Source organism: Dendrobates tinctorius, unplaced genomic scaffold, assembly GCF_039654945.1.
Source record: "Dendrobates tinctorius isolate UK_male_01 unplaced genomic scaffold, ASM3965494v1 ptg000396l, whole genome shotgun sequence".
Lineage (NCBI taxonomy): Eukaryota > Metazoa > Chordata > Amphibia > Anura > Dendrobatidae > Dendrobates > Dendrobates tinctorius.
Window position 1 is genome coordinate 3,491,479 of NW_027362062.1, and position 22,905 is coordinate 3,514,383.

Sequence of the window (22,905 nt, forward strand, 5' to 3'; positions counted from 1 at the left end):
TTGTGGATGGCTTTGTATGTCATGGTTAGGGTTTTGAACTGGAGTCCGTTTGCAATGGGGAGCCAGTGAAGGGATTGACAGACAGGAGATGCCGGGAAATAGTGAGGGGACAGGTGGATGAGTTGGACAGCAGACTTTAGGATTGCAGTGGTGCGTGAGTGTTAGAACGGAGGCCACAGAGTAGGAGGTTGCAGTAGGATTGGGCACTGTCCTACACCAGGTCGAAACCAGGGCACACTGCACCAGCGTAAAGTCTGAAGTATGTATCTCAGTATCTATCAGCAGTTCGGTCACCATTGCCTATCACATGGTGATTTGTGCGACCCTCCAATGAGACATCTCCCCACACTATCACTGACCCACTGCCAAATGAGTCAAGCTGTATGATATTGCAGGAAGCATAACATTCACCACGGCAGTTTGAGACTTTCACGTCCGTCACATGGTCAGTGTGAACTGTGAAAAGAACTCGGCATCAATGGTAAAACTGCCAATTCTGGTGTTTTCCGCTGATCCGTGGCATGACCAGTCAAGCATTATCACACTGAGCTATGAGAACAGATCTCTCCTAAGGCCATAGGGCCCCAATGCCACCCCGGGTAGTCTATTTTTGACTATTTGGTCAGAAACATGAACACCAGCAGCACACTGGAGGTCATTTTGTAGTGCTGTGGCAATGATCCTACTTGCACATGGCAGTAGATACTGATCCTGCTGTTGCATTTATCCCCTTCTCTACATACTGGTCTAGCTCTCCTCATTCAACAGTTTGTGTCATGGTATCAGCTCCATGCTCTTAAGACTGCTCTGGGAGATACAGTATTATTTTGACAGCACATATGGATGTATCATCCTGGAGGTGCTAGACTTGCTGTGCAACCTAAATGGGCTGCATGTACGGCCCCAGTAATTACAAATACAGGAGCAAATAGCAAAACTAGAGGAGAATCAGGAAGGAAGGATAAGGAGACGGTAGTTATTTGTGGCCATCACCTAAACCCATTCCCTTTTTTTTCTGTTGTCTTGATGTTGCTTCCCAAGTGCTCCTTTTGTCACTCTCAATTGCACCAAAGCAGGAGACAATGATTCACAATGACTTATTCTTCCTAACTGGACAGATTGATATTCTTACAGATAAAATGTCACATGGTTACACTGTGTTCTGCAAGTGTTCCCAGAGTTGTTTTGAGCAGTGTATATGCCACATTGCTGCTGGGGGCACCTGTTGTAGATTTTGCATCGGGGCCCAGGAGCTTTATGCTACACCTTTGCTTGCAATGCTAAGTATGATAAAAGCGGTCAGAAGGCATGGGATCTTCAGGATCCAATTCAGAATATTCTTTCATAGCAGAGCATCTTTACATATTACTCTATATTGATAGTTTCTTTTATTTCTTGGTTTATACTCCAGGGTTATATAGTCTGTGCTCCAATAACCAGAATATAGAAAGTCCAGGTTTAATGTCTCCGGCCTCTACAGTTTCGTCACGATGTCCTGCGTTGGATTCACCGACTAACTGTCTGCTATCTGTTGCCGAGAGCGCTCTAGAGAGGTACTGTTTGCAGAATCACATATGGATGTATATTAAGGCTACATTCAGACACGGCTGAATTGTCACAAATCGTGGCATGAGTTCAGCACAGACAAAAATTGTGGCAGTTTTCAGTACAATACAAGTGGATACGTCTATGAAAACACCTCTTAGGCTTGGGTCACACTTGCGAGTGCAATGCGATAAACTTGCACGAGTCTCTCGCCTCAATACCCGGCACTGCCGCCGGCACTCGGGACTGGGGCGCTCAGCTGCCTAGAAAGACATGCAGCCGCACACTCTGGTCACGAGTGCTGGCGGCAGGGCCGGATATTGAGACAAGAGACTTGCGCGAGTTTCTTGCATTGCACTCGTGTGACCCCGGCCTTAGACGAAAAATCTTGTGCGGAAATAGGAGCATGCTGTAGATTTTAATATCTGCAGCAGGTTTGTTGTGTTGCAGAGGAACAACAGAATTTTCACAGAAGGTTTCACCCTTATGAGCCATGTTCCCACATAGCGTACAGTAACTTCAGCTTTTTTTCATGCAAAAAATCTACTGCGTTTAATAGTAAAAATCAAAGTTGATGTGATTTTGTGAAAATTTATGACCACTGTGCGTTTAAAAACGTTGTTGAACTTGTGTTTTTTATGATGCATTTTTTCTCTGCTGCTTTCTATGGGAAGTCTGAAAATCAAATGCAATAAAAGCAATTGCAAAAACCGCTGCATCAAATATGACCAAAAAAGAATTAAATAAAGGGAAAAATTAATTAAAGAAAATGCAGAAAAAATGCAATAATCAGAGTAAATTGCTATTCCATATTTTGGTGCAGACACCTACAGAAAGAAATTGCACGATTTTCGCAACACGTGGATTCAGTCTAATAGCCTTTTAATATTTATTTATTATATACTGATAATTTAAAGGATTCTTTCTAAAATAGAAAGTTATTCCTTATCTACAGGACAGGGGATTCATTCAGAAGTCAATGATTTTCTTGTACGAGAAAATTAGTCCGAGCCTCCTCAGTGTTTTTTTTTTATGGCCGGGGTCACACTAACCAACGCAAAATACGGTCCGTAGTTTACAGGCGTAATACGGATGAATGACCCCTAAATAGTGCTCCGTATGTCATCCGTAAGCAAGGTGTGGTTGCGTATTTTGCGCATGTAAGCATCCGTATGTAATCCGTATGGCGATATTTTCTCGCCGCCTTGCAAAATGGACATATAATGGAGCCCTATGACAGGGTTTCTAACAGAAATGAAATAATATAGACACATAGAATGCATATATATATATATATATATATATAATATATATATATATATATATACACACACACACAAGTCATTGAGATAAACATATATAAATATATATATTTATATTTCACAGAGTTCTTCATAGTAGAATAGCCGCTAATTAAATTGCCGGCTTCTATCAAATCATTCCCCAACCCGACATGAAATGACACATGGTTTACATTCAGTAAAGCATTTCATTTCATGTTTTTTTATATGTCCCTGGCTAATAATTAGATGAGGGTTTATGTGCAAAATTTGGGAGTTCTAGTTGTTATTTTAAGGGGTTAATTCATTTATAAAAAATGCGTGGGCTTCCCATTGCCCTGTAGCGGTGGCGAATGGGTTAATCTAAAAAAAGGGTTAATGTCACCTTACAATCGAATGGTAATATTAACCCTTTGTTAGATTAACCCACTCGCCACCAATATAGGGCAAAGGGAAGCCCAGGCATTTTTTAACAACGAATTAACCCCTTAAAATAACAACTACAACTCCCAAATTTAGCACAAAAACCCTCATCTAATTATTAGTCAGGGACATATAAAAAAACTTGAAATGAAATGGTTTACTGAATGTAAACCAAGTGTCATTTCATGTCGGGTTGGGTAATGATTTGATAGAAGCCGGCAATTTAATTAGCGGCTATTCTGCTATGAAGAACTCTGTGAAATATAAATATATATATGTTTGTCACAATGACATGTATGTGTATATATATATATATATATGTATATATATATTCTTTCTTTCTTTATTAAACCTGTCAGTGTGAGTTTACTGTATAGCGCACTGAATTGCCGGCTTTTCTAAAAGACACCGGGGGTGCGTATTTCTCGCAAGTCACATGTGTGGTCCGTGTGTAATCCGTATTTTTTGCGCACCCATAGACTTGCATTGGCGTACTACGGGCGTAGTACGCTGACAATCGCAGCATGCTGCGATTGGCACGGACCGTAGAATACGCCTGAGAAATATACGGCTGTTGGGAGCAAACCCATAGAGAATAATTTGTCCGTGTGTAATGCGTGCTTTTAACGCCTCTCACTCGTCCGTATTCCTCGCCAGTGTGACCCCGGCCTCAGAGTTTGGTCTGAGTTTCATTAGTTTTTCTTGGGTTGAAAAAAAAGTAATTTTTCTCAACATTTTCATATGAAACAGTCCATCAAAAACGGACAGCACATGACTGCGGTTTCATTTTTTTTATGGATCCATAAACTAATTGATCCGTGATTTTGATCAAGGTCAGACAAGACTCCTTAATTTTATATGGACCTCTCACACTTCAAAAATACAAAGGGCATGTGAACAGCACAATAGACTAAAATAGGTATGAGTTCTATCCATGAAAAGCACAGATAGAAGTTGTACAAGAAAAACGGACGTCTTATGAGTCCTAAAGCCAAGTGCACGCTCAGAGCAGAGATGGCGCACGCTCAACCTCCTCTCTATTCATTGGCTATGGGGCTGTTGAAAATAAAGGCAGATTGCTTGGCTAGGTGCTTGATTTTATACACCTGTGACAATGAAACACCGCTTGTCCATTTAGTGTATATAAATTTATATTATTTGGTTTCCTATGTCCACCAATCAGTTTTGTTAGCTCAGAACTAAGAACAAGGTAAATTTTTGGACATTATTGCCTTTTATAGTGTTAATTCATACATTAATTTAGAAACCTAAATAGCATGCCACTAATTTTATCTGAGGTGGCCAAAAGTTATGTGCAAGATTTAAGGGGTTAATAAATTTGTGCATCATATTCTGAGCCAAAATAAGCGCAATCCCCTCCTTCCCTCATAACTGTAGACATTTAAATATTTCTGTAAAAATTACCTACTAATTTACTTGCAAATGTTCAGGCAGGATGTGACAGCATCAGGAGCGCTGTTTACTCTGGAGGGAGGGAGACCAGTGGCCGGAGTTGTGGAGAGTGGTCAGTTTGTTACAGTTTTCGTCTTAATGATTGAAGACCATGAGGTAGAATATATTCAGGGACCTGCGGTGATTAATGTCTGAGCAGCTCAGGAAACATGCAGCTTACAGCGCTAACATTCAGCATGGAGCTTCGAGGCCTGACAATTTTTATAGGCATGATTTACAAACCAGTCGGTAAATCGTTACATTACTGCATTCGCTTATAGCACGTACACCAGTTAATGTGTTAATGTCAATGCTCTCAAAGTAGCTAATGTATTAGATAATGTCTATCGCCTCAGCTCCACCGGCTTGGGTGGCGCAGTACCAACTTTGTTTGGACTATATGGCCCAATTTGCTCCGATTACCCGGAGCTTGAAGAAATTTGACATATGGAAGTCTAATGTGCAGTTACCATTGAGGGCAGAAGGGTAATTGCCCAGTATCCTCCACCACTCAGACCCGCAAAGTACTTTGCAGCCACCAAAAAGTTTCTAATTACTAATTACAAGACACTGTGCACAGGATTCATGGGGCTGAGAAGAAAACCAGAATGGAAAATGTCAATCACGGCTAAAGTGGTGTTTGCAGCAACTATGGCTGGACTAGTCTGGGTGAATCGACGTTCCACTGAACTAGTCTTGCTTAAAGGGTATCTGTCACCCCCCGGAAGGTATAGGACCTATTAATATGGGCATACAGGTAATATAAATGGTAAGCTAGTCCTACCTGTATGCGTCATATTAGCGTCTTGTTGTTGAGAAATTCATTTATAATGTTTTATGTTGATGATTTCTTCCAGGCTCCGGGGAGTGCAGTGCCTGGAAGAAATCCCTGCCTCCTGTCTTCATTACAATACTTAACCCCTCCCATGAGCATCAGTTACGGCTCCGGAATCCTGTGCCTGCACCCCCCCGCAATATGTACCTTTTCCTCCTTTCTATAGACACTGTATTCCGGGATCTTCTGCGCAGCCACCGGCGACTTCCACTCCAGTGACCACCAGCGTGCGCTCCAATAAGGAACTTTCCCCACTTCCTCCCTGCATAGTCATCGCTATGTACATATGATTCCTAGTGATGACTATGCAGGGATGGAATGGAGAGAGCACCTCATTGGCCCGCACACCGGAGGTCACAGTGGGTAACCGATGCCTGCGCAGAAGATCCCTGGATGCAACGCCCAAACAAGGGAGGGAGAGGTATGCATTCTTGAGGGAGTGCAGGGTGTAGGAATGGGATTCCGGGGCCATAACTGATGTGCATGGGAGGGAGTAAGTATTACAATAAGGAGAGGAAGTAGATTTCTTCCAGGCACCGAACGCCCCGAATACTGGGAGAAATCATAAGGAAAGAATATAACATTTCTCAACAAGACCATTAATATGAGGCATAGAAGTAGGATTAGCTTAACATTTCTATTATCTGTATGCCCATATTAATAGATCATATATATTCACCTGGTGAAAAGCACTTTATAATACCAGCTGCAGATGACAGTATGAAAAATCAGATTTTCCTCTGTGCGCCATCCATGTGTCTGTTTATAACGTCCATGTGATGTCCGCGTGCGTTTTGTTTTCATACATCTACATGATCAAATATAGTTTCCAAGGTTTATAATGGAAATGTATGTTAAATTCGGTTGTCAGGCGGATGTTCTGTATGGGGTACGTTTTTTTTTACGCACCCATAGACTTAAATGAGTGAGTCTCATTCTATATACTCAAGAAAGTAGTGCACACGGCGATTTACACTCTTCACAGACTAAGAGAAAGATCGTTCCATCTGCATAACGTTGGGTCATCGTGCTGTCCATTCAAAAATCTCGCCTGCATGATCCTTAAGCTGCATGGTGGCTCAGTGGTTAGAACTGTAGCGCTGGAGTCCTGGATTCAAATCTCTCCAAGGACAACATCAGCAAGGAGTTTGTATGTTCTCCCCGTGTTTGCGTGGGTTTCCTGCCACATTCCAAAGATATACTAATAGGGAATTTAGATTGTGAGCCCCATTGGAGACAGCGTAAAATAAAGGTTATTATTTGTATGAAACATCAAAGACATTATTTTAATTCAGGAATAAAGATTTAAGGCTATGTTCACAAAGAGGGTGTTTTTGGAGCTGATCCACCCTAAAATCCCCTACAAAAATGGTTGGAAACTCTTCCTAATTACTGTATGTTTATGGCAAATCCACACAATGAGGGGTTTTTTCTATACTGGTTCCTTTTTTTTTTTTTTTTGCTGATACAGTTTTGAAAAACGCCTTTGTAGGAAAAAAAGTGCATGTTACATCTACAAAAGGGATTCTCATGGAATCTGCTCCAAACTAGACACAATCAAAAGTCTGCAAAAGATGCTCCAGGTAAAGAAAAATTCCTCCAAAAGCTCTCCAAAAATGAGTGTTTCCACATGAAAACACCTCACGCTTTGTGAACATAGCCTAAAATATAATGCTGGTGATATCAGAACATTGAGACCTGACAGGTTCCCTTTATATCAATATAGGAAAATCTGAATATGGGATACCCCAGTTGATCGTCCTTATCCATCCAGGGAAGAGAAGAAAATATGTTTTTAGCTGAAAATTTTTTAAAGATGCATTGTCACAATAGTGACAACCTCTGCATTTGTACAGATTGCGATGTTCTTATTAGAGGAAGATCTAGGAGCCTTCTCAACAAACAGATCTAGTACCTGGACTAGAGCCACGAAGCTGCCCCATATAATGAGACATTCCAATATATTGATCCACAAGAACATGGGGAACCAATTATCACTTATAATTTATGCATGACAAGAAGTACAAGTATGCCAACCACCTGGGAGATAGCAAAAGAAGTGATTCATAGCCAAAGTAAAGTGATTCATGTCAGAAGGATTTGCAAATGAGCAGTTCTGTAACCACTTTGTATACAAGACCATAACAGTAATAAATGCCAAGGTAGATGATGTCCATGTATAAATAGGATAGGGACTGGTACAGAATTCATTTTTATGAAGAACACGAGCAATTATTATGAAATATGTGGCACCATCCCTTCCAGAATGACTTTATCGTCTCTTGTGTGTGTCTCGTAGAATGTCACCCCATGTTCTCAGTCATCTCACCAGCCCTATGAAGTCTACTGTCTCTTCTTCATTACTACACCGAGGATCCTCTACCAGCTCCCACCAAAAATCTCACAATGGCGAGCAATGTTTAGTGGGGAAACATTACCGAACATTTCAGAGTCCTACAGCACCCCAAATCCAAGGTATAAAACGTGTTATAATCTATAAATTTAATTTATTTCTTCTTTTTATAATTTTTTATTACCCAGTGAGATTCCTGAAACTAAAATTCAATTATTGAAAGTGTAGTAATATTGCAGACACCCTCCTCCATGCATTGTTCCAGGAGCACATGCTAGCAGATGTATTGGTTTCCAGGAGTCAGTTTGGTCCTATAATATTGAGGCTAAACAGCGCTTTTGACCATCAGACAGGTTGTGTAGTCAGTTTTTGCTCTATGTTGCTACCACATCGTAGTCCAATGCAATACAAGTTTTGTGATGTGTTAATGCTTAAGCTAAGAAGCTTTTTTTTATTTGTGCAGAATTTCAAGGTAGTTTTGTGCAGTATCCAGAATGCTACAGAGAAACGCTGGGGCCAGATCGGTACAATGGCCCAGGCACACCAAACACAGGTACAGATCTTAGAGCCCCTCATCTCTGCACCACACGGTCTACAGTCTACATAACCTGCTCTACTATAATGAATTGTTTCTTGTAGAATTGTTTGCATGTTATAGCATTACATTATCATCGTCTGCAGTTTTGGTCATTTTATGGGACAAAGTTAGAACTTAAGGCACTTTGAAAATTGTACTTTATATAAAGATATATCTATACACAATAAATTTTAATGTACAGTGGCATGTGAAAGTTTCAGCACCCATGGTCAAAATTACTGTTATTGTGAACATCTTTTACATTTTAAAAATCAAAAAAAGGAAAATGGCAAATGTCAAAGTTTGGGCACCCTGCATGGTTAGTACCTACCATAGTAGCACCCCCTTTTGAAAGTATCACAGCCTGTAAATGCTTTTTGTAGCCAAACAAGAGTATTCAAATTCTTGTTTGAGGGATTTTCATCCATTCTCCCTTGAAAAATTCTTCCAATTCTGTAAGATTCCTGGGTCATCTTGTATGCACTGCTATTTTGAGGTCTAGTCACAGATTTTCAATGGTGTTCAGATCAGGTGACTGTGAGGGCCATTGTAAAACCTTCAGCTTGCACCTTTTGAGGTCGTCTATTGTGGATTTTGACATGTGTATAGGATCATTATCCATTTGTTGAAGCCATCCTCTTTTCAACTTCACAATTTTACAGATAGCATTATGTTTGCATCGTGAATTTGTTGAAATATAATTGAATCTATTCTTCCCTCTACCCATGGAATGTTCCCTGTGCCATTGGCTGCAACGTAAACCCAAAGCATGATTGATCCACCCCCATACTTAATGGTTGGTGAGATGTTCTTTTCCTGAAATTCTGTGCCTTTTTTTCTCCACACATGTAGTGAAACCTCCACCAGGGGGAGCTGGTGAGGGAAGAGAGGTTACACACTAAGAGCAGCAACCCTGAGTAACAGCACAGGTGCCACAGGTAACGAGAGAGAATAGTCAGACGAACCGAGTCAGAAACTAGCAGGAGCAGACGTACCAGAAGGAGCAGCAATACACGTAGTCAAAATACCAAAGCCGAGAGTCAGAAAGCCAGAACATGAGCTCGGGGTCCAAAACGTGAGGCGAAATACGTGGTCGGGGTAAAAGCCAGGGAGTCAGATGCCAGAGAGGGAACGTAACAGCAGAGACGAATACCAAGAGACGGGGTCAGAAATCAGTCCGGGTCATACACGTGAATATCAGTCAAAGGCAGGAGGATCACCAGGGTACAAGGGTCAGCGGCTCTAAACTGCAAGCTTGAGCTATCACTAACACTGGTCAGCAGGCTGTGAGGGATTGAAATAGCCCAGCTAGCTCCAGAACGAGGCTGAGGAGATTAACCCCCGCATGACCAGTCCGGAGTGAAGACAGCAGAAGATAAACTCCGGACTGGACCATGACAGTACCCCCCTCTCAATGGGGGGCCACTGGACCCCCAGGCTTCCCTGGATGACGAGCGTGAAGGGCCCGGACCAACCGATCCGCATGGACCGAACGCGCCGGCACCCATGACCGATCCTCAGGACCGTATCCTTTCCAATGGACCAAGTACTGAAGTGAACGACGGAGCATGCGAGAATCCACCACCTGTTCCACCTCGTACTCGGTCTGCCCATCTACCTTAACAGGCGGCGGGTGCGAGGGAGACTCGTCAGAGGAAGGCACCGACGGCTTCAGAAGCGCTTTATGGAACACATTAGGAATCCGTAATGACGGAGGCAACCACAGGCGAAAAACCACAGGATTATTCACCTCTAGGATCTCATACGCACCAATAAACTTGGGACCCAACTTAGCAGAGGGAATTCTCAGCCTTATGCTTTTGGTGGATAACCATACCTTATCCCCCACCTGATAAGTCGGCCCCACCGAGCGTCGTTTATCCGCAAAAAACTTATATTTGCCCTGAGCCTCCCCAATGTTTCTCTGAACCTCCCTCCAAACCTCCTCCAACCGCAAAAAGGCTGAATCAGCCCCTGGACACTCCGAATCTAGTCTGGAGAATTCACCAAAATGAGGGTGAAACCCATAGTTGCAGAAGAAAGGAGAAGTACCAGTAGACTGATTGACACGATTATTGAAGGCGAATTCCGCTATAGGTATCACAGAGCACCAATCATCCTGTCTGGATGTGACAAGACACCGCAGGATCTGCTCTAAAGACTGATTGGTCCTTTCAGTCTGACCATTGGTCTCGGGATGGTAGGCCGATGAAAAGGTCAGACTGATGCCCAGCCTTTTACAAAAAGCTCTCCAGAATTTTGACACGAATTGCACCCCTCTATCAGACACCACACTGACAGGCACACCATGCAACCGAATCACATGCTCAATGAATAGCTTAGATAGAGTCTCAGCATTAGGAAGGCCCGTTAAGGGTACAAAATGTGCTTGTTTACTGAACCTATCCACAACTACCCAGATCACGGTTTTGCCATTAGAGGGTGGGAGATCGGTGATAAAATCCATGGACAGGTGAGTCCACGGTCTATCCGGAATTGGCAGTGGCACCAATTCCCCGGCCGGCCGGTTGTGGGAGGCTTTAGCGCGGGCACAAGTTTCACAGGAGGACACAAAACCAGTGACGTCAGAAGTCAACGAGGGCCACCAGAACAGCCTAGTGATGGCTTTACGAGTGGCCGAGATTCCTGGATGCCCACTCAGAGCTGAGTCGTGGAACTCCCGAAGCACCCTTAACCGATACCGGACAGGCACAAAGAGCTTATTTTCAGGTATGGAGGGGGGAGCTAGAGATTGGGCCTCACGAATCTCCTGCTCCAATCTCTGGGACACCAAAGCCACCACCACCCCGCGCTGAAGAATGGAGGAAGGAGGCTCCGGAGGCGATACCGGATCTAGGCTGCGAGACAAGGCATCCGCCTTCACATTCTTGGAACCTGGTCTGAAAGTGATGGAAAACTGAAGTCGGGAAAAAAAAAGTGACCACCTTGCCTGTGTCGGTGTCAGACGTTTGGCGGATTCGATGTAAGACAGATTCTTGTGATCTGTAATGACGGTGATACGATGGGCAGCCCCCTCCAAAAAATGCCTCCATTCTTCAAAAGCCAATTTAATGGCCAACAACTCTCGGTTACCCACATCATAATTCCTTTCAGCAGAGGAAAAATTTTTAGACAAGAAGGCACAGGGTCTTAAGTTTGTTAATGTGGTGGGCCCCTGGGACAACACAGCCCCCACTCCCACCTCAGAGGCATCCACTTCTACGATGAATGGTTTAGACAAGTCAGGTTGCACCAGTACCGGAGCAGTCATGAAACGTTCTTTTAACAAAGAAAACGCCGCTACAGCTGGAGCTGACCAGTTTTTAAGATCCGCTCCCTTTTGGGTGAGATCAGTGATGGGTTTGACCACTTGAGAGAACCCCTTGATGAATTTTCTGTAATAATTGGCAAAACCCAGAAATCGCTGAAGACCCTTGAGATCTCTGGGTTGCACCCAATCCACAATGGCCTGTACCTTCCTAGGGTCCATACAAAACCTCTCAGCGGACAGGATGACCCCTAGAAAGGACACTTCTTGAGTAAAAAATGAACACTTCTCCAATTTGGCAAAGAGTGAGTTCTCCCTGAGCCTCTGGAGAACCACATGAAGATGACCCATATGACTTTGTCTATCATAAGAACATATAAGCAGTGGCGGATTATAATGAGGTCAATTTGGGCAGTTGCCCCGGGCCCAGTGGGGTTAAGGGGCCCACAGCCCAGGCCAGTAAATTGCCCCATTATAATCCGCCACCGCGCAGGGCCGGATTATAGGCAGGGCAGGCGGGGCTTCAGCCCCGGGGCCCCCACCACAAGAGCTTCTAAGGGGGCCCCCACCACATTCCTGCTGGCTGCTGCAATGGCACTCCATCTTCTCCCCACCTAAAAGTGAGTGACCGTGGGGGCGGCATTATGTGCTCTGCTACCAGCAGCATCTACAAGTAGCGTGAACGCTGATGCTGCTGGTAGCGTGCAAAGGCTTGTGATGAGATCACAGGAGGTAAGGTGTCAGGACCCCCGATCATGTGACCCCTGTCTCTTCCCCTCCTGTGACCTCATCACAGGTCCTGTGCGCACAGCACAGAGCACTGAGAGCAGCCATGTATGTGGAGTGCTGCTCTGCGGGTGGAGGTCGGTGCTGGAGGCTCCATTATTCTCTATGTGGAGTGCGGCTCTGCGGGTGGAGGTCGGTGCTGGAGGCTCCATTATTCTCTATGTGGAGTGCGGCTCTGCGGGTGGAGGTAGGTGCTGGAGGCCCCATTATTCTCTATGTGGAGTGCGGCTCTGCGGGTGGAGGTCGGTGCTGGAGGCTCCATTATTCCCTATGTGGAGTGTGGCTCTGCGGGTGGAGGTCGGTGCTGGAGGCTCCATTATTCTCTATGTGGAGTGCGGCTCTGCGGGTGGAGGTCGGTGCTGGAGGCCCCATTATTCTCTATGTGGAGTGCGGCTCTGCGGGTGGAGGTAGGTGCTGGAGGCTCCATTATTCTCTATGTGGAGTGCGGCTCTGCGGGTGGAGGTCGGTGTTGGAGGCCCCATTATTCTCTATGTGGAGTGCGGGTGGAGGTCGGTGCTGGAGGCTCCATTATTCTCTATGTGGAGTGCGACTCTGCGGGTGGAGGTCGGTGCTGGAGGCCCCATTATTCTCTATGTGGAGTGTGGCTCTGCGGGTGGAGGTCGGTGCTGGAGGCCCCATTATTCTCTATGTGGAGTGCGGCTCTGCGGGTGGAGGTCGGTGCTGGAGGCTCCATTATTCTCTATGTGGAGTGCGGCTCTGCGGGTGGAGGTCGGTGCTGGAGGCTCCATTATTCTCTATGTGGAGTGCGGCTCTGCGGGTGGAGGTCGGTGCTGGAGGCCCCATTATTCTCTATGTGGAGTGCGGCTCTGCGGGTGGAGGTCGGTGCTGGAGGCTCCATTATTCTCTATGTGGAGTGCGGCTCTGCGGGTGGAGGTTGGTGCTGGAGGCCCCATTATTCTCTATGTGGAGTGCGGCTCTGCGGGTGGAGGTCGGTGCTGGAGGCTCCATTATTCTCTATGTGGAGTGCGGCTCTGCGGGTGGAGGTCGGTGCTGGACGCTCCATTATTCTCTATGTGGAGTGCGGCTCTGCGGGTGGAGGTAGGTGCCGGAGGCCCCATTATTCTCTATGTGGAGTGCGGCTCTGCGGGTGGAGGTCGGTGCTGGAGGCTCCATTATTCTCTATGTGGAGTGCGGCTCTGCGGGTGGAGGTCGGTGCTGGAGGCTCCATTATTCTCTATGTGGAGTGCGGCTCTGCGGGTGGAGGTCGGTGCTGGAGGCTCCATTATTCTCTATGTGGAGTGGGGCTCTGCGGGTGGAGGTCGGTGCTGGAGGCTCCATTATTCTCTATGTGGAGTGCGGCTCTGCGGGTGGAGGTCGGTGCTGGAGGCCCCATTATTCTCTATGTAGAGTGTGGCTCTGCGGGTGGAGGTCGGTGCTGGAGGCCCCATTATTCTCTATGTAGAGTGTGGCTCTGCGGGTGGAGGTCGGTGCTGGAGGCCCCATTATTCTCTATGTAGAGTGTGGCTCTACGATTCGTGACCCCCGTCACGTGACGAGGGGGGCCCACAGAGTCTGAACTGCCCCGGGCCCTGGCTACCCTTAATCCACCCCTGCATATAAGTATATCGTCAAGATAAACAACTACAAAACGTCCAATAAGATCAGAAAAAACATGGTTAATGAAATTCTGGAATACCACTGGTGCGGTAGTCAAACCGAAGGGCATAACCAAATTTTCAAACAGACCCTCAGAGGTGAGAAACGCAGTTTTCCATTCATCCCCCTCCCGCATACGGATGAGATTGTATGCTCCTCTGAGGTCCAACTTAGAGAACCACCTGGCCCCCGACAATTGATTATACAAATCAGGTATCAGTGGGAGAGGGTAAGCGTTTCTTATGGTTATTTTATTCAGTTCTCGAAAATCGAGGCATGGGCGTAAACCACCATCCTTCTTTTTTACAAAAAAGAACCCCGCTGCCACGGGAGAGACCGATGGCCGTATATGCCCTTTACGGAGGCTCTCAGAGATATACCCCTTCATAGCAGCCCGTTCAGGGCCGGAGAGATTGCTTTGGGCAATTTGGCACCGGGAACAAAATCCACGGCACAATCGAATGGGCGGTGTGGTGGTAGAACCTCAGCCTCCTTTTTGGAGAACACATCCTTAAAACCCTTTAGGTACTCCGGAATACCCTCCAGGTTGACGGATGACATAGACACAGTAGCAAGACAATTTTCAGAACACCCAGGTCCCCATTTAACAATATCCCGGGACCCCCAGTCAATAACTGGGTTATGCCGTTGCAACCAGGGAAACCCTAACACCAGGCCAGCAGGGAGGTTATCCAAAACAAAGCATGACATGCGCTCCTGGTGTAGGGCCCCCACCCTGAGGGTAAATTCTTTAGAACTGAAATGGAGACCATCCTTAGTGAGAGGTGTAGAATCAATAGCCACAATTTTTAAGGGAGTCCCCAACCTAACTGTCCATAATCTACAGCGAGCCACCATCTTAGAGTCAATCAGGTTCAGGGATGACCCACAGTCTACAAGAGCCGAAGTATGGAAAAAGCCATTCTCAACACCAAGTTCCACCTTTAGCAGTACTCTTGAAAAGGAAGAAAAAGGTACCTGAGAGTCTGGGTGACCTCCACGATTATCACCCAGACTCAGCCGCTTGTTAGTCGGAGGACAGAAGGGGCAGTCTTTTTTCCAATGTCCGGGATCTCCGCAGTAAAAACACAGTTTTCCATCACGTCGCCGTCTCCTCTCTTTCTCCTGGGGGTTGGTGGCTCCCACCTCCATAGGTTCAGATGGAAGCAAAACATCAGGGTTAGCAGGGAAAAACGGAAACCCTCGCTGAGTAACACCTCTTTCCCGCAGTCTCCGATCCATACGGATAGCCTGACTCATAGCCTCCTCCAATGAACTGGGAGGTGGATGGAGAGCCAGAGCGTCCTTCAAGCAATCCGACAGTCCCTTCCTGAACAGACATCTCAGTGCAGAGTCGTCCCAGGACACCTCAGTGGACCATCGACGGAATTCGGAGCTGTACCATTCGGCTGAGTGCTTCCCTTGCCCCAGACCCAAAATAGTGTCCTCTGCCACCCTAACACGGTCCGGTTCGTCATAGATAAGTCCTAGGGCCTCAAAGAACCTATCTACCGACATCCGTTCAGGGGCAGTAGGGGGCAACGAAAAAGCCCAGGATTGGGGACCCTCCCTAAGTAAGGAGATAACAATCTCCACCCGCTGAGTCTCATCCCCAGACGATCGGAGTCTAAGAGAAAACCATAATTTACAACTCTCCTTGAATGTATGAAATTTATCTTTTTTGCCAGAAAATGTGTCAGGAAGTTTAACTGAGGGTTCAGGAGAGTGCAAAATAACATCTACAGAGTCACCTGGCGGACAAACAATATGAGAGGTGTTTCCCTGCATGGTCTTAATAGTCTCAGTCAGTTCTCTCTGTAAGTGGGTCTGAGACATGACAAGGGACTGATGATTCACAGAAAAGTCCTGCGCCATCTGCGTCAAACTGGACACTTGATCTGCCAAGTTATGCAGCAGATCCATGGCCAAAGGAAAAAAAATGCAAAATCCCGTTTAAATGTGTGGTTAGTGATAATGTAGTGAAACCTCCACCAGGGGGAGCTGGTGAGGGAAGAGAGGTTACACACTAAGAGCAGCAACCCTGAGTAACAGCACAGGTGCCACAGGTAACGAGAGAGAATAGTCAGACGAACCGAGTCAGAAACTAGCAGGAGCAGACGTACCAGAAGGAGCAGCAATACACGTAGTCAAAATACCAAAGCCGAGAGTCAGAAAGCCAGAACATGAGCACGGGGTCCAAAACGTGAGGCGAAATACGTGGTCGGGGTACAAGCCAGGGAGTCAGATGCCAGAGAGGGAACGTAACAGCAGAGACGAATACCAAGAGACGGGGTCAGAAATCAGTCCGGGTCATACACGTGAATATCAGTCAAAGGCAGGAGGATCACCAGGGTACAAGGGTCAGCGGCTCTAAACTGCAAGCTTGAGCTATCACTAACACTGGTCAGCAGGCTGTGAGGGATTGAAATAGCCCAGCTAGCTCCAGAACGAGGCTGAGGAGATTAACCCTCGCATGACCAGTCCGGAGTGAAGACAGCAGAAGATAAAGTCCGGACTGGACCATGACAACACATACGTTTGATCCTTGTTGCCAAAGAGTTCTATTTTAACCTCATTGGTCCACAGGACTTGTTTCCAAAATGCATCAGGCTTATTTAGATGTTCTGTTGCATACTTCTGATGCCGAATTTCATAGTGAGGACGCAGGAGAGTTTTCTTCATTTCAATGTTTTATTTATTTATGAAAAACATGAGCTAATACATATGGCAAAACCAAAAAGGAAACCGAACAATTGTTACAAAAATAGAGTCTTATAGGTGCTTTAAGAATAAAACAATGGGGTGCTAAGGTACTCCCCTACAATCACAACCAGGAGGTCTTTTGATAATATAAAGCACAAGAGGTTTTCTTCTAATGACTCTTCCATGAAGGCCTTATTTGTGCAGGTGTCTCTGTATAGAAGAACTATGTACCACAACTCCAGAGTCTGCTAAATCTTTCTGAAGATTTTTTGGCGTCAAGTGGGGGTCCTAATTTGCCTTTCTAGCAAACCTACAAGCAGCTCTCACTGAAATTTTGCTTGGTCTTCCAGACCTTATCTTAACCGCCACTCCTCCTGTTAACTGCCATTTCTTAATTACATTTCAAACTCAGGAAAGAGCAACTTGAAAACATTTTACTATCTTCTTATAGCCTTCTCCTTTGTGGGCCTCCACCATTTTCATTTTCAGAGACCTAGGCAGCTGCTTAGAAGAACCTATGGCTGCTGGTTTTTGGCTCAAGGTTAGATGGGGCTTTATTTTTATAAAGCTGTGAAATTTGCATCAGCTGGCCTTTCCTAACGATGATAGTGAATAAGCCATCACCCTAACAGGCTAATTAAGGTCTGAATCCTTGGTCAAAGTTATCTGAGCATACAAATCTCCAAGGGTGATCAAACATTTGCATTGGCCAATTTTCCTTTTTGTAATTTTTAAAATGTAAAAGATGAAAATGTATATATTTTTTTGCCTAAATTACAAAGGAAATGTGTCATCCTTTACTTTATGCCTTTTAGAGATCATTTTTTCAACTTGCTTAAAGGAAACTGTCAGGTCCCCCCCCCCATGCCCCCAGAACCAACAGCACTTGCGTCTGCATAAGTAGACACACTACCTAACAGTCCCTGTGTTATATTACATACATAAACAGATCTTTAGAAAAAGTATTTCTAAAGTCCGTTTATGATATGTAATTGAGGGCTTTGACCATATTTGACTAGTCACTGGGTCGTGGCATTAGTGTCCCCAGACTAGGCGGCCCACTAAGCATTTTATCATGCCCCTGTTGGCTTGATAACATAATTTACAAGCACCGGCGACATTGCAGGTGTCATACTTTCCTCGCGCATACACGCTTCTTCCCCGCTGATCATTGATCCTCTGAAGGCGAGACACATACACCCGCATGATCGGAAGCTTCTGCAAAGTCGAAAATGTAGACTTCTTTAGGGTGGTTTCACATTAGCTCTTTTTAAGCGCACGCACGGCCGGGGGTAGCTCCGCCCCTGAGCCGGCTCTCTGCCCGGCGTGCCCGCCCCTTGCTTGTAGCGCCGCCTCCTAGCGCACAGCGGCGCCTGCGATCGGCGCACCCTATCTTTAGCATAGGGTGCGCAGATCGTGCGCAGGCCGTGCGCTAGTTGCGCTTTGACCTGCGCTGCGCACTTTTGACGGTGCGCCGTGCGCGCCAAAATCCGAAAAGTTTGATTTTGGCGCGCACGGCGCACCGTCAAAAGTGCGCAGCGCAGGTCAAAGCGCAACTAGCGCACGGCCTGCGCACGATCTGCGCACCCTATGCTAAAGATAAGGTGCGCCGAACGCAGGCGCCGCTGTGCGCTAGGAGGCGGCGCTACAAGCAAGGGGCGGGCACGCCGGGCAGAGAGCCGGCTCGGGGGCGGAGCTACCCCCAGCCGTGCGTGCGCTTAAAAAGCGCTAATGTGAAACCACCCTTACATGGTTTTTGGAGGTGGAATTTTCAGCCAGAAAAATCAATGTTAAAAACCTTTTTGTGAACCTACCCTTAGGCCTCATTCAGATGTCCGTGAATTGCATACATGTTCTATCAGTGACATGCCACTTACTTAGTGGTTTTTGCAGACGATGTGCTCGCAAAAAAAATCACGGACGCATGTCCGAGTCATGGATCAACATTATCCATTCAAGTCTATAGGTCTGTAAAAAAGCAAATACGTCTGAATGAGGCCTTAGTGTGGATGAGACGTCCTACTATAATACTTGTGCAAAGGAAAAGAGTGTCATGTTCTCATAGAAAACAGATTTCTGCTCACATTTTTAGGAAAGCTTTGGAAAATAAAAGAAGCAATGCAACGTGTGTATTTATTGTAAGCGCAGTTTGATTTTTTTCTTTCCACAGGATATGATGGACATTGTGTCCCTGAAAGCGGCAGGACCAACTGCTCCCAAGAAAGAGACTTCTTTCCGAATGCGGCCTTTGACCACTGTCTCCCCCAGATTCCATCCATTTACACGGACACTTAAGAGACCCTCAGCTCTGCCCCACATCGTCTACAGTCTACATAACCTGCTCTAATTTAATGAATCTTTTCTTGTATAATTGTTTGTATGTTATAGTATTATATTATCATTGTCTGCAGTTTTTGTCATTTTATGTGACAAATCTTGAACTTAAGGCACTTTGAAAATTGTATTTTATATATAGATATATCTATACACAATATATTTTAATGTAGGTATTAATAACACTTAGTAACTCCAGCACAGACCTCATGTATATATGATTTATAACCCTTGTATTCCGTTTTAGAGGTTCTATTCCTATGTGAGAACATTAAAACTGGATATATTTTAAATTCAATGTTTTGCATTCTATTGATATAAAAAGAGACAATTGACATCACTTTCACCGGTGGCGCTGATCTCTGCTTGCTGCATTCTCACCTTACAATGTGCACTGACAATGCGCTCTCTTGCCGACTCATCACTTCTCATTAGAGCTGGTGAGGGAGAGCACTGTCACTGTACACTGAGAAGAATATTGCACTGTAAGGGTTGTCATATTGAGCACACATCAGAATTGACAGCCTATGCATGCTCAGTACAGCAGGGACTAGCCCAGCCTCTGAAACTGACGTTACTGATAACACTTCATTTCAGGGTGGGGATTGCAGCCTTTCCCTACTGACATTCTGTTTGAGTATCCCAGCATGCACTGGGGATTCTCAAACAAAGCTTCATCAAAATGGAAATAGGTTAAAAAAAAAAAAGGAAAATATAGCACTTAGATTACATAGGGAAAGGTGGGGAGTTTTTAATTAAACCATATTAGAAAAACTATTATATTCTTAAAATAAATAAAGAGAAATTTAACATAAAAATCAATATTACTTTTGGGGTTTATCCCTGCAAGATAACTCCTGGCATTACACCCTATTAGGACATATGAAACATGACCTATGAGGTGGGTCCTATAGACAATGCTATGGATCACAATGAGAAAAGCAGAGTGATCTCTTTGTAGGTCTGTAAATAGGCAGAAAAAGTTACAATTCTTCCTCAGGAATTATTGAGTCGTATTTTCTAATCCATATACTGGCAACTTTACTAATCCACATAACATCACTATTTCCAGAGGAATAAGTCAACATTCTTATATTTCATCAGCCCTCAAATGTCATAAAAGTATATAGCAGACAAAGGTCACAAGGGCATCATGTACATGATCCGAGAGATCAGGGTAGAACCGAAATATTGTTATTCTGTGAGCTTTAAAAGCAAGAACCTGTTGACAAAAACATATTGTACCAATTACGCTGTTATTTTTCTCTTCTGACCTGCATGAGACAAGTGACAGAGACAGCAGACAGCTGCTGTAATGGCTCTATGTATCACAATCACGCCGTAAACATCAAAATGTCAACAACAACGGCCTGTGGTCCCAGGTTTGTGTACACAAAACGGCTGCCATGAAATAATTTGTACGGCAGACATAATTCGGTAAAGAAAGCCTTTCAGCAGTCCATTACTTAACATGCCTTGGTCCCATAGTAACCATGTTATGGGGTGGCATCAGAAAAGTGTCCAGTTATTCCACCCAATCTGACAGGTGTGCCTTGCAGCGAGATATCATGGTCCCACAAAACCCAAATATTCAGGGTTGTTTGCGGAGATATGCTGAGCTGATAGTAATGTCCTAAGGCCGGGGTCACACTTGCAAGAAACTCGCACGAGTCTCGTGGCACTCGTACCGGAGCACTCAGCTAAATAGGTCCGCAGTGTGCGGCTGCATGTATCTCTGAGTGCCAGCGGCAGTGCTGGGTATTGAGAAGCGAGACTCCTGCGAGTTTCTCACAAGTCTGACCCCAGCCTAAGACTGATTTCAGCTTTAGTAAAATGTCCAATATTAGGAAATACAAATTGGTTGAACAATTTTCCAATGGGGATAAAAAAAGTGTAAAAACTATTTTGAAGCTACAGTAGTTGATGTGGATAATGTATGTCTGCTACCAAAATCAGCTGTTTGACTGGTGCCTAATTCTGAATGGGTGTCTTTTATAAGTCAAACCCTTAAAACAGAAATCTATAACCCCTTTATGTGCCAAATAAATAATTGAAATATATTGTATTACTACGAGTGACTTACTTCACTCGCTTAAAGGGTCTATAACCCCTTTATGTGCCAAATAAATAATTGAAATATATTGTATTACTACGAGTGACTTACTTCACTCGCTTAAAGGGTCTATCTAAACAGAGCGCTTCAGGAGTGCACTGCTCCTCATCCTCCTGTCTGCTAGGGGGGAGTGCGCTCCTGATGACTGACAGGTCGTGCTGGCGGCATGGCTGCACTGCTGACTTAAAGTGAGCGTTCTCCCACCCTGTTGTAGTATCTGAAGAGCAAGTAATAACTGAGTTCCAGCAATCCAGAGAGCTTCAGAGTACCGCTTACAAACTCTATGGCAAAGTGCTTGTAAGCACTGCGCTCCTTGCCTAGGAGACCAGCCACTGCTGATACACTGCAGAAGTAACTGGTAACCTAGGATTTTTAATAAGACGCAAGTTGCAAAGTTGTTTGTCTTCACAGCCACTTCGCAATCTCAACCTTTTATGATGTTAACACAAGTTCTTCACGTGCATTTTCCCATTACAGACATTTTTTCACCTATCCACGATATGTGATAGATGTCAGAACACTGTTTTGCTGTGTCCCCCAACAATAACTGTGCGACCAGTGTTCAATCACATGCAGTGCCGTGCTATAATAAGTCTATTGAAGGCGTAACGTTTCTCCTTATGGAGTGACATGTTAAGCATGCCAAGATGAGGAGACTTTAAGCCGCAATGCTCCGCTGGGAAGTATGCAAATTTTTCACTTCTGAGAGGAAGAGGACTAGAACTACTTTATAGTGCCACCTATAGGAAGCAGCAATTCTAAAAGTCAATGTTGACCTTTCAAAGGGAATCTGTCACCTCATTTTTAGCCTATGAGGTGCGGCCACCGCCATCGGACTTATCTACAGCATTCTGTAATGCTGTAGATAAGCCCCCGATGTAACCTGAAAGATAAGAAAAACGAGTTATATTATACTCACCGGGGGGCATGGTCCGGTGCGGTGGGTGTCGAAGTCAGGTCCTGCGCCTCCCATGTTCTGGCGATGACGTCCTCCTTCTTACTCCTGCCGCGGCTCCTGCACAGGCGTACTTTATCTGCCCTGTTGAGGGCAGAGTAAAGTACTGCAGTGCGCATGCACCGGACCTCTGACCTTTCCCGATGCCTGTGCACTGCAGTACTCTGCCCTGCCCTCAATAGGGCAGACAAAGTGCGCCAGCGCAGGAGCCGCGACAGAAGTAAAAAGGAGGATGTCATCGCTAGAAGATGGGAGGCGCCGGACCGGACCGCGACACCCATCGGACCAGACCGGACTCCCGGGTGAGTATAATCTAACTCGTTTTTCTTATCTTTCAGGTTACATCGGGGGCTTATCTACAACATTACAGAATACTGTAGATAAGCCCCTGATAGCGGTGGATGCATCTCATAGGCCAAAAATGAGGTGACAGATTCCCTTTAAAAGCTTTATCCTAAGTCATGTGACAAGGCTCGTTAAAGGGTTGACATTGACTTTTAGGATTGTTACTAAAAGTTCTAGTACTCTTCCTCTCTGAAGAGACAATTTGCATAATAAGTCTATGGCACTGCTGGAGACAGCAGAGTAACCTGCAGACACATAGAAGCATGCTCCATCATTGCCTCATTTAGGCTATGTGCCCACGTTAGCGTTTTTAAATGCT

General features: G+C 45.2%; 1 protein-coding gene across 1 annotated transcript in view; it reads left to right on the forward strand.

Moving 5' to 3' along the window:
• GLIS1 (GLIS family zinc finger 1) overlaps positions 1-19,466 on the forward strand; it is a 146,938-nt gene extending 127,472 nt beyond the window's left edge. The window contains exons 7-10 of the mRNA XM_073563633.1: positions 1,412-1,553; positions 7,835-8,010; positions 8,352-8,441; positions 19,010-19,466. Coding sequence (XP_073419734.1) covers positions 1,412-1,553; positions 7,835-8,010; positions 8,352-8,441; positions 19,010-19,134 — 533 coding nt within the window. The 3' untranslated portion in view covers positions 19,135-19,466. The remainder of the gene's footprint in view (positions 1-1,411; positions 1,554-7,834; positions 8,011-8,351; positions 8,442-19,009) is intronic.
• The last annotated feature ends 3,439 nt before the right edge of the window (positions 19,467-22,905 follow it).